This window comes from Mytilus edulis, chromosome 9 (genome assembly GCF_963676685.1).
Source record: "Mytilus edulis chromosome 9, xbMytEdul2.2, whole genome shotgun sequence".
Taxonomy (NCBI): Eukaryota; Metazoa; Mollusca; class Bivalvia; order Mytilida; family Mytilidae; genus Mytilus; species Mytilus edulis.
The window spans coordinates 27,164,959-27,178,454 of record NC_092352.1 but is presented as its reverse complement, the minus strand read 5'-3'; the positions used below and the strand labels follow the sequence as shown (position 1 = coordinate 27,178,454).

The 13,496-nt window shown below is 34.9% G+C and overlaps 1 protein-coding gene across 1 annotated transcript in view; it reads right to left on the bottom strand.

The window, feature by feature from the left end:
* Window positions 1-3,229: 3,229 nt before the first annotated feature.
* Window positions 3,230-13,496, bottom strand: part of LOC139487960 (cytosolic Fe-S cluster assembly factor nubp1-A-like) — a 38,406-nt gene continuing 28,139 nt past the window's right edge. The window contains exons 7-11 of the mRNA XM_071273242.1: window positions 13,254-13,408; window positions 12,561-12,671; window positions 5,599-5,701; window positions 4,466-4,549; window positions 3,230-3,426 (exon numbers count right to left, since the gene is read on the bottom strand). Coding sequence (XP_071129343.1) covers window positions 3,356-3,426; window positions 4,466-4,549; window positions 5,599-5,701; window positions 12,561-12,671; window positions 13,254-13,408 — 524 coding nt within the window. The 3' untranslated portion in view covers window positions 3,230-3,355. The remainder of the gene's footprint in view (window positions 3,427-4,465; window positions 4,550-5,598; window positions 5,702-12,560; window positions 12,672-13,253; window positions 13,409-13,496) is intronic.

Genomic DNA, 13,496 nt, shown 5'->3' with positions numbered 1-13,496 from the left:
AAGGTATTGTGAGGGGTGTGAGGTGACACGTCCAGGTATTCAAGCGATTTCCTGTCGGGCTTGCAAGTTCATGCATCGTTTCACTTCTGCAGGTATTGATCAGTGTACACGGCTGATAACTTATAACTTATAACTTTCCATTTTGAACTATCAGATGTATAATATACAACTCTGTCTTACTTGTCATTACTAAACTCATACGCTTGTTTATAAATAACATTTCTGGTGTAAAGAATATAATTCATAATATATAAATAATACCCAAAAAATAAGATTTGATGAAATTAAAATCTATTTAAATATTTTTTCCAAGGGTGAATTTGGGAAAATGTAATATATAGTCATTGTCAATAGTGAAGGACAGATTGGAACAGACCAGAAATATTGATTTAAAAAAATGTACGCACTTGCCGACGATTCGTTTATACGACTGGATATAAAGTTACGGAACTATAGCGCAATTTAAAATATATACGTGTATACATTGAACATACGAAAAAAACATATATTTTGAATAAATAGGGGTAAAAGTGTTGTAAATAGACTAGCCAACGTATGCCAACAGTATGTAATCATCGAATGTCGATAGACTACAGTTGTATACCAAAAGAAGAAGAGAACCAATTTGATTTAAATACAGGTCGATGTATAACTTTTGCTTTGGTTCATTGAAGCTGTGGACCTAGGAAAATCACAGATTTATATTTCAATAAGATTGTTCTCAAACAAAGGAAGGAATTCGTCATCACAATTGTTATATATGCCACTGGACGAACACTAATTATCCCCAGGGGATGTAAATATTTTGCTGGGAAACTTTTGAGTATCAAAGTTTCAAATTAATTTAGGGATTTATTTTCTTTCTTGGTATTCAATAACCGAAAAAAGAATAAATTACTTGTTCGCTAAATAGGGATATTCTTGTCAGATAAAAGAATTTTAGTTATATTTAAAAAATAAGGAAATATGACATTAAATTGGTTCTGTCTTTTTTTAAACATCGTTAAAACGATGTGTGTCTAAGGTGAACGCCACAAGAACCCTGTAATACTAGTACGAGAGTATAGCATGTAAACATTCCTTCTCAATAATATGGTTGTATTGGAAAACTTTTCATACAGATTGACAACTCATTGTCCGATATGCATGTAATATTTGCCACATGACGCCCATAGTTCTTTCTACCATCATCACCTTATTCCTTGATATTGCTGTAAACATCGATGGTTCACACCCAAACAAAATGGGAGTAATGAACCTTCAGAGCTTCTCCGTGTTATACACTTGTGAAATATATAGACGAAATTTCTGTATTGAAATGAATCTACATCTCACAAACAGGATTTTCAAATAACGATTTTGAGTAATCACCTTACAAACCAATATAAACGTATGGCAAGATATAACCATGAAGGAATTTAGTTTTTGTCAGAACTCATCACTATATCATAAACGTATACGTATATATATGCATACAGTTTCAAATATCAAGAACAAGCGTTCGATGTCGATAGTCTGTTCTCTAACTGTTCAGAGTTAGACATGTCACTTGTTCATTCTTGGAAGCCTTCATATTCCCCGTCTAACGATGGGAACTCTTTCTGATTGTGTTGAATATAAATGCTTGTATGGTAATTCTGTCGTTTATCTGTACAAGCGGTTGCATTTCCTCTCCTTTCCCAACAAACAAACGAACGAAACGCAACTAGTCTGATTTCTCTGGAGCTCATCCTCAATGGCTCTTATACGTCAGGAAACTTACATGTATACTAATAATGATTGTTTCATGAACAACGATGTATGAACGAACTATTATAAATTCGTCAATATCTGTAATGCATGACTAAAGTATAACTTTTATTACAACTACTGTATTACTTATTTGGATTAATGACGGCTATCATGTTCAACATTGCACAACTATTATCATAGAATTTTAAAAAAAATCCTCAAAAATCCTCAAAAGATATAATGCCTTAGCTTAGATAATTAGTATTCTTTTCACAAAAAGTTCGTGTAAATGATTGTCAAATGAAATTAATTATGTAAGAATAAAATGTTAAAAAGAAACTAAAAAAAAATTATGCATGTTGTATGTTGTATTTTTTTGTCAATTAAAAACTTTAAAATTGCAATAGTTTTATTAGCATTTAAACACAGCCAGATTTGAATACAAGTTAAGAAATTCCTGTAAAGTCAATGATATCAAACAGATGTACAATGGTATATCAAATTGGGTAATATTGCATTTAGTTTTTATTAAAGATTAAAACTACTATTTTTTGCTTCATATTTGAATCTTTACGCCAATTGCCGCTAAGAAAGTAATCAAAAATTGTTTCCTTTTATTTTTATACACTTTCGGAATTGCGAATCTGAATTTTATTTTCAATTAATTTACACAATTTAATTATTGTATCTTTATTCTCATCGTGTATTTAATCTTAGTGTATTAACATCATGACAGCATATACTCTAATCCTTTCTATTTATCCTTTCCAAATAACAACATTTATACCTGTGTACGCTTGAACTCACACCTGCGGCTAAATAGCTACAAGGTAAACGAATTGACCTCAAGCCGAGAAATATACAGTGACCTTTACAAAATAATATACACACTCTGCTCACACATTAGTTGCATTGAAATGATATCAAAACAATAACGGTAAATAGAACTGAAATATTTTCAGTTCAATATCAGTAAAAATGTTCAATAAATATTTTATGAAAAAAATCTCAACAATAATTAATTAAATTTATTCAAAAACATTTACTAGAGATAATTTTATAGGAGTTTAATTCAATCAATACAAAACGGTATATATATGCATATTCACTTTCGTTCATTCTTATATTGTGGTTTATAACTTCGACCATTCGTCAGCTGTGCGCTTTTAATTACGTATATTGTCGATAAGCTATAAGAGTTAAACAGATTTTATTTTTTCCCAGAATTCAATAAATCGGGCTAATACGTCACGACCCACTCGAGAATTCAACCAAAAAAGTTACAAATACTTGATTTTCTCCGTTATTAGAAGGAATATAAATTTAAAACTTTGCAAATGTGTTTTTTATGTTAAGATGAACATAATTAGATGATAAGTAAAAAATCGCGGAATTTCCCTTTAAGGGATTTTCAGGGTGTGCGTGCCGGGTGTGCGCCCATATGAATCCATTCTTGTCATATATAATAACCATACTATATGATTTCAAACTATGTTAATAATCAAAAGATATTTTATTAAAAAGATTTTGTAATGTTTGACTTGGTACATAAATCATTCTTGGCACAAGACAGGGTAAAAAAATCCATTTTTCAGTGCAGCACTAATTTGTTGATGAACTGTAGCTATTCATTTGTCTTCTCTCCTGTATCACTGTTTTGACTGGATGTAAAATCATCACAATACTTTTCAATTCCTAAAATAGAAACAAATGTTGGATTTAAAACCATGTGACATACAGTATTAAAAGAGGAATAGAGCAACGAAAAACTTACCATAAACAAAATATTTTCAAAGAAATTATGATACATCATATTACAAATTTTACTGTGAAATACAGTCCATGAAAATTTTGAATCTAATTATGTCTACTGTGTGAAATCCTCTGCCATGAAATTGTGAGCCTTTCTGAATTTAAAAAAAATATTTTTCATGTGTACACCATAAACTGCTACATAAATTGAGTATGCAGGTTTGTTTGTTATAATATCAATCAAATCAAATGGTTTAATGATACCATTATCTTAAATATAAACTGTTTATAACATTCCTTTTATGAGACTAAATTTCATACGAAATATATTAAAGAAATAATCTCAATGTACACAATAAGTAACATTGGATAACCTCCCTTTCTCAAGATAAAATGTCATACTACAAAATGTATACCTCCATGAAATATTGTCTGTATATGGACAAACTTTCATATGGAAATTTGTCCTTCTCTCAACATTATTTCAAAGATTGAGACAAAATTTAATGACACAAAGTTCTGAAATGTTGTCTTGGGGACACTTTTTAAAATTTTGCTTTACACTAGTAAATATAATTCATTTAGGTACATCACTTTTTTTCGTGTTCTCAATATTATTAAGTCCCTGGCTCCTGACCAGAAAGTTTTCTGCTAAAAATTTGCTGCCAACTATTTTCAATTATAGTAACAGTTGGACTTAATATATAAAGAAAAAGTTGTGTATAGCACTCGGAAGCTTATACAACAGTACAAAATGTAAATGAAAAAATTACCTTAAATATTAAGACACATCACAAAAGTAAAATGATCTTGTGGTAAATAAAAATATGTTACCATCATTAAGACAACCCTGTAACATTTTAAAGTAACTCAGGCAAGACTCAACAAGTGTATTTTGTATGTTTGTGATATATTTTGCTTCTTAAAAAATAGCTACTTTGAGGAGATGACATCCTGTATACTCTGCTTCTGATCTACTTACTATTTATAATATCAATGTAAGCTTTTGTAGCAGGAGAATCTGGTACTGTGGTCAGATAAGACTTTCCTTCATCACAACATTGACCTGAAATTATATACTAATTTATTACAGAGTTGCCTCCCTTTACTTGTTTTTTACTTTCATATTTGTTACAATGAATTATGAAACCACATTTTCAATGTTTCAAAACCTGCCAATCCCTACTGAATAACATACTTGGAATTGTGTTAAATTTCTATTACACTTATTGATAACATCTTTGGTGAAGGGAATTCCATAAGGATCTCAAACTAGAGATCTAGATTGCTCTGGGATCTATACTATGTATAATTTAATACTCTGATAGATTTTAGAAATAGTATTGTCCAACAAGGTATCAGTCAACAAGAAGACATGCCACTCTATCTAAACACATAATTCTCACTACTAAAAAATCTCTTATTCCTTAGTGGAGAGTGGAGAACCAGCTAGGTCTATAGTATGATCCAGTAAGCAATGGAAACTATAAACTACATTCTGATGATTTTACAGATTCTTAAAAAGTACACTATCATGAGACAACAGAGGTAGATTCAAGAGAGATACAAGTACACAGTACCAATGTCCCTGAAATGACAAAAATTCTACTTGTCAAAGGGCAATAACTAAAATTAACTTTATATGAATATCCTAGAGAGCAAAATGCAATTTAATTTCAGATATTATCAATATTTCCAAGGGCACAACTCTTTTACAAAAATTTGATCAGCACTTATTTACAAATTGTCTGAGGCATTACTGATTTGAACCTTTGATGTAAATGAGTTTAAAATTTGGTTAAAATTGTTCAAGTGAGCGCACAAATAACCATATTATTATTATTTCAAAGGGTCAAAACTCTTATACAAATAATTGATCAGCACTGATTTACATAATTGTCCTAGATATTGCTGATACAAACCTATGATAAAAGAGTATAAAAATCTGGCAAGAGCGCAAACAAAACAGACCAACACTCTGTCTTTCTACACAGAAATGCAACATGCCACGATGGGGACAAAAAGGGAGATAATAAATCAGATAGGTTGGTGTTTTACATGTTTGTCTTATATCTCAACGTATATAACTGTAAAAATGTAATTATCATATGTTACCTATTCTAGGATCTAATGGGAGTTTCCCTAGAAATGGTATATCAAGTTCAGCTGCCATTTTTTCACCACCACCAGTAGTTGGTGGAAATATTTGGGATTCAGTCTGTAAAAAACAACAACATGGAAAGTTAAAAATATGAAGTAAACTGTAATAAATAATACTTAAATGCTTTCCAGAAAAAAATCATGTAACTTCAATCATATGCCATGCTTTAGAGCTAAAAGTTGTTCAAATGAGAATTTTTAGATAAGGACATAAAATCCCTAAATCTATGGTGTATAATGTTAAAATGACAAGTTAAAAAAAAACCCAGATATAGATCAATGATTCTGTATTGGGATCTAGCTGAGAATTCTAGAGAAAAATATAGCTCACAATAAGTGCAGACAATTAATATTGTCAGAATCTAGTATGTACCATAACCCCCTAATATGACAAACTTAAACAGTAAATGTTCTAGTAACCAAAAGAAATACTTTACCTTACACTTGGGACAAACAAAACCACTCATATTCTCCACCACACCAATGATGGGTAGATTGTAATACTTTACCTTACACTTGGGACAGACAAAACCACTCATATTCTCCACCACACCAATGATGGGTAGATTGTAATACTTTACCTTACACTTGGGACAGACAAAACCACTCATGTTCTCCACCACACCAATGATGGGTAGATTGTAATACTTTACCTTACACTTGGGACAGACAAAACCACTCATATTCTCCACCACACCAATGATGGGTAGATTGTAATACTTTACCTTACACTTGGGACAGACAAAACCACTCATGTTCTCCACCACACCAATAATGGGTAGATTGTAATACTTTACCTTACACTTGGGACAGACAAAACCACTCATGTTCTCCACCACACCAATGATGGGTAGATTGTAATACTTTACCTTACACTTGGGACAGACAAAACCACTCATGTTCTCCACCACACCAATGATGGGTAGATTGTAATACTTTACCTTACACTTGGGACAAACAAAACCACTCATATTCTCCACCACACCAATAATGGGTAGATTGTAATACTTTACCTTACACTTGGGACAGACAAAACCACTCATATTCTCCACCACACCAATGATGGGTAGATTGTAATACTTTACCTTACACTTGGGACAGACAAAACCACTCATATTCTCCACCACACCAATAATGGGTAGATTGTAATACTTTACCTTACACTTGGGACAGACAAAACCACTCATATTCTCCACCACACCAATAATGGGTAGATTGTAATACTTTACCTTACACTTGGGACAGACAAAACCACTCATGTTCTCCACCACACCAATAATGGGTAGATTGTAATACTTTACCTTACACTTGGGACAGACAAAACCACTCATGTTCTCCACCACACCAATGATGGGTAGATTGTAATACTTTACCTTACACTTGGGACAAACAAAACCACTCATGTTCTCCACCACACCAATGATGGGTAGATTGTAATACTTTACCTTACACTTGGGACAGACAAAACCACTCATGTTCTCCACCACACCAATGATGGGTAGATTGTAATACTTTACCTTACACTTGGGACAGACAAAACCACTCATATTCTCCACCACACCAATGATGGGTAGATTGTAATACTTTACCTTACACTTGGGACAGACAAAACCACTCATATTCTCCACCACACCAATGATGGGTAGATTGTAATACTTTACCTTACACTTGGGACAGACAAAACCACTCATGTTCTCCACCACACCAATGATGGGTAGATTGTAATACTTTACCTTACACTTGGGACAGACAAAACCACTCATATTCTCCACCACACCAATGATGGGTAGATTGTAATACTTTACCTTACACTTGGGACAAACAAAACCACTCATATTCTCCACCACACCAATGATGGGTAGATTGTAATACTTTACCTTACACTTGGGACAGACAAAACCACTCATGTTCTCCACCACACCAATGATGGGTAGATTGTAATACTTTACCTTACACTTGGGACAGACAAAACCACTCATATTCTCCACCACACCAATGATGGGTAGATTGTAATACTTTACCTTACACTTGGGACAGACAAAACCACTCATGTTCTCCACCACACCAATGATGGGTAGATTGTAATACTTTACCTTACACTTGGGACAGACAAAACCACTCATATTCTCCACCACACCAATGATGGGTAGATTGTAATACTTTACCTTACACTTGGGACAGACAAAACCACTCATGTTCTCCACCACACCAATAATGGGTAGATTGTAATACTTTACCTTACACTTGGGACAGACAAAACCACTCATGTACTCCACCACACCAATGATGGGTAGATTGTAATACTTTACCTTACACTTGGGACAGACAAAACCACTCATGTTCTCCACCACACCAATGATGGGTAGATTGTAATACTTTACCTTACACTTGGGACAGACAAAACCACTCATATTCTCCACCACACCAATGATGGGTAGATTGTAATACTTTACCTTACACTTGGGACAAACAAAACCACTCATATTCTCCACCACACCAATAATGGGTAGATTGTAATACTTTACCTTACACTTGGGACAAACAAAACCACTCATATTCTCCACCACACCAATAATGGGTAGATTGTAATACTTTACCTTACACTTGGGACAGACAAAACCACTCATGTTCTCCACCACACCAATAATGGGTAGATTGTAATACTTTACCTTACACTTGGGACAGACAAAACCACTCATGTTCTCCACCACACCAATAATGGGTAGATTGTAATACTTTACCTTACACTTGGGACAGACAAAACCACTCATGTTCTCCACCACACCAATGATGGGTAGATTGTAATACTTTACCTTACACTTGGGACAAACAAAACCACTCATATTCTCCACCACACCAATGATGGGTAGATTGTAATACTTTACCTTACACTTGGGACAAACAAAACCACTCATGTTCTCCACCACACCAATGATGGGTAGATTGTAATACTTTACCTTACACTTGGGACAGACAAAACCACTCATATTCTCCACCACACCAATGATGGGTAGATTGTAATACTTTACCTTACACTTGGGACAAACAAAACCACTCATATTCTCCACCACACCAATGATGGGTAGATTGTAATACTTTACCTTACACTTGGGACAAACAAAACCACTCATGTTCTCCACCACACCAATGATGGGTAGATTGTAATACTTTACCTTACACTTGGGACAAACAAAACCACTCATGTTCTCCACCACACCAATGATGGGTAGATTGTTATACTTTACCTTACACTTGGGACAAACAAAACCACTCATGTTCTCCACCACACCAATAATGGGTAGATTGTAATACTTTACCTTACACTTGGGACAAACAAAACCACTCATATTCTCCACCACACCAATGATGGGTAGATTGTAATACTTTACCTTACACTTGGGACAAACAAAACCACTCATGTTCTCCACCACACCAATGATGGGTAGATTGTAATACTTTACCTTACACTTGGGACAAACAAAACCACTCATATTCTCCACCACACCAATGATGGGTAGATTGTAATACTTTACCTTACACTTGGGACAAACAAAACCACTCATGTTCTCCACCACACCAATGATGGGTAGATTGTAATACTTTACCTTACACTTGGGACAGACAAAACCACTCATATTCTCCACCACACCAATGATGGGTAGATTGTAATTATTTACCTTACACTTGGGACAGACAAAACCACTCATATTCTCCACCACACCAATGATGGGTAGATTGTAATACTTTACCTTACACTTGGGACAGACAAAACCACTCATATTCTCCACCACACCAATAATGGGTAGATTGTAATACTTTACCTTACACTTGGGACAGACAAAACCACTCATGTTCTCCACCACACCAATGATGGGTAGATTGTAATACTTTACCTTACACTTGGGACAAACAAAACCACTCATGTTCTCCACCACACCAATGATGGGTAGATTGTAATACTTTACCTTACACTTGGGACAGACAAAACCACTCATGTTCTCCACCACACCAATGATGGGTAGATTGTAATACTTTACCTTACACTTGGGACAGACAAAACCACTCATATTCTCCACCACACCAATGATGGGTAGATTGTAATACTTTACCTTACACTTGGGACAAACAAAACCACTCATATTCTCCACCACACCAATGATGGGTAGATTGTAATACTTTACCTTACACTTGGGACAGACAAAACCACTCATATTCTCCACCACACCAATGATGGGTAGATTGTAATACTTTACCTTACACTTGGGACAAACAAAACCACTCATATTCTCCACCACACCAATAATGGGTAGATTGTAATACTTTACCTTACACTTGGGACAGACAAAACCACTCATATTCTCCACCACACCAATGATGGGTAGATTGTAATACTTTACCTTACACTTGGGACAAACAAAACCACTCATGTTCTCCACCATACCAATAATGGGTAGATTGTAATACTTTACCTTACACTTGGGACAGACAAAACCACTCATATTCTCCACCACACCAATAATGGGTAGATTGTAATACTTTACCTTACACTTGGGACAAACAAAACCACTCATGTTCTCCACCACACCAATAATGGGTAGATTGTAATACTTTACCTTACACTTGGGACAAACAAAACCACTCATATTCTCCACCACACCAATGATGGATAGATTGTAATACTTTACCTTACACTTGGGACAAACAAAACCACTCATGTTCTCCACCACACCAATAATGGGTAGATTGTAATACTTTACCTTACACTTGGGACAAACAAAACCACTCATGTTCTCCACCACACCAATGATGGGTAGATTGTAATACTTTACCTTACACTTGGGACAAACAAAACCACTCATATTCTCCACCACACCAATGATGGGTAGATTGTAATACTTTACCTTACACTTGGGACAAACAAAACCACTCATATTCTCCACCACACCAATGATGGGTAGATTGTAATACTTTACCTTACACTTGGGACAAACAAAACCACTCATATTCTCCACCACACCAATGATGGGTAGATTGTAATACTTTACCTTACACTTGGGACAAACAAAACCACTCATATTCTCCACCACACCAATAATGGGTAGATTGTAATACTTTACCTTACACTTGGGACAAACAAAACCACTCATGTTCTCCACCACACCAATGATGGGTAGATTGTAATACTTTACCTTACACTTGGGACAGACAAAACCACTCATGTTCTCCACCACACCAATAATGGGTAGATTGTAATACTTTACCTTACACTTGGGACAAACAAAACCACTCATATTCTCCACCACACCAATGATGGGTAGATTGTAATACTTTACCTTACACTTGGGACAAACAAAACCACTCATGTTCTCCACCACACCAATAATGGGTAGATTGTAATACTTTACCTTACACTTGGGACAAACAAAACCACTCATGTTCTCCACCACACCAATGATGGGTAGATTGTAATACTTTACCTTACACTTGGGACAAACAAAACCACTCATATTCTCCACCACACCAATGATGGGTAGATTGTAATACTTTACCTTACACTTGGGACAAACAAAACCACTCATATTCTCCACCACACCAATGATGGGTAGATTGTAATACTTTACCTTACACTTGGGACAAACAAAACCACTCATATTCTCCACCACACCAATGATGGGTAGATTGTAATACTTTACCTTACACTTGGGACAAACAAAACCACTCATATTCTCCACCACACCAATAATGGGTAGATTGTAATACTTTACCTTACACTTGGGACAGACAAAACCACTCATATTCTCCACCACACCAATGATGGGTAGATTGTAATACTTTACCTTACACTTGGGACAAACAAAACCACTCATATTCTCCACCACACCAATGATGGGTAGATTGTAATACTTTACCTTACACTTGGGACAAACAAAACCACTCATATTCTCCACCACACCAATGATGGGTAGATTGTAATACTTTACCTTACACTTGGGACAAACAAAACCACTCATATTCTCCACCACACCAATGATGGGTAGATTGTAATACTTTACCTTACACTTGGGACAAACAAAACCACTCATGCTCTCCACCACACCAATAATGGGTAGATTGTAATACTTTACCTTACACTTGGGACAAACAAAACCACTCATATTCTCCACCACACCAATGATTGGTAGATTGTAATACTTTACCTTACACTTGGGACAGACAAAACCACTCATATTCTCCACCACACCAATGATGGGTAGATTGTAATACTTTACCTTACACTTGGGACAAACAAAACCACTCATATTCTCCACCACACCAATAATGGGTAGATTGTAATACTTTACCTTACACTTGGGACAAACAAAACCACTCATATTCTCCACCACACCAATGATGGGTAGATTGTAATACTTTACCTTACACTTGGGACAGACAAAACCACTCATGTTCTCCACCACACCAATGATGGGTAGATTGTAATACTTTACCTTACACTTGGGACAAACAAAACCACTCATGTTCTCCACCACACCAATAATGGGTAGATTGTAATACTTTACCTTACACTTGGGACAAACAAAACCACTCATGTTCTCCACCACACCAATGATGGGTAGATTGTAATACTTTACCTTACACTTGGGACAGACAAAACCACTCATATTCTCCACCACACCAATGATGGGTAGATTGTAATACTTTACCTTACACTTGGGACAAACAAAACCACTCATATTCTCCACCACACCAATGATGGGTAGATTGTAATACTTTACCTTACACTTGGGACAAACAAAACCACTCATGTTCTCCACAACACCAATGATGGGTAGATTGTAATACTTTACCTTACACTTGGGACAGACAAAACCACTCATATTCTCCACCACACCAATGATGGGTAGATTGTAATACTTTACCTTACACTTGGGACAAACAAAACCACTCATGTTCTCCACCACACCAATAATTGGTAGATTGACTTTTCTACAAAATCCTATTTCTTTCCTTACATCCTGTAAGGACACTTCCTACAATGAAAAATCTGTTGTTGTTATTTCTGCACTTGACTTCTGAGGTACATAATAAAAGATTTACAGATAAAACATTTGAAAGTGTGAGTGAATGCAACTTAAAGACTTCCAATATTTCTGTTTGCCATAATATTAAAGACTTTTAGTTCGAAAAAAAAATCTTTACATGGCCAAAATTAAAGATGTCAGCAGACTAAGAGAACATCATTTCTTGTCACATCAACATGTCAGTCCATGTAAGAAAATTTGGTCAGTGTGGTTTCGGGTACTGTCTAATTTTTTCGTTCTTAATCTTGTTCTCCATTTTCTGTTTTACTTGTTTATCAAGTACACATTCAAATCTAGTAATCAAAACAGCACAATCTACACAGAATTAAATCTCATATCAATTACAACCAAGAATGTAAAATAATTTTTATGATAATTAGAATTTTTCTATACCTGTGTTGGGTTGGAAAAAGATGTTTACTTTTAAAAGATGCAAGACAAGTTCATTACAGAGATTATACAGTTTCAAAGTAGCAAGTTCTGATAACAAAGTTGCCTGTATCATGTAGGCAAAAGGCTTAGGTTTCTTACCTGAGGAGTTGTAATAATAACTGCACCATCAACTGAGGATTCACTTAAATACTGAACTACAGACAAATGTTCATCAGAGGTTCCTGGAGGGGTATCAATTATTAAATAATCTAATTCTCCCCAATCTACATCCCGTAGAAACTGTTTTATCAATCCTGAAAAAGATGTGTATATACATGTATAATATTAGTTTTTGGGTTGAACTCATTTAATGAATGGCTACTATTTATTTTGAATTTATTA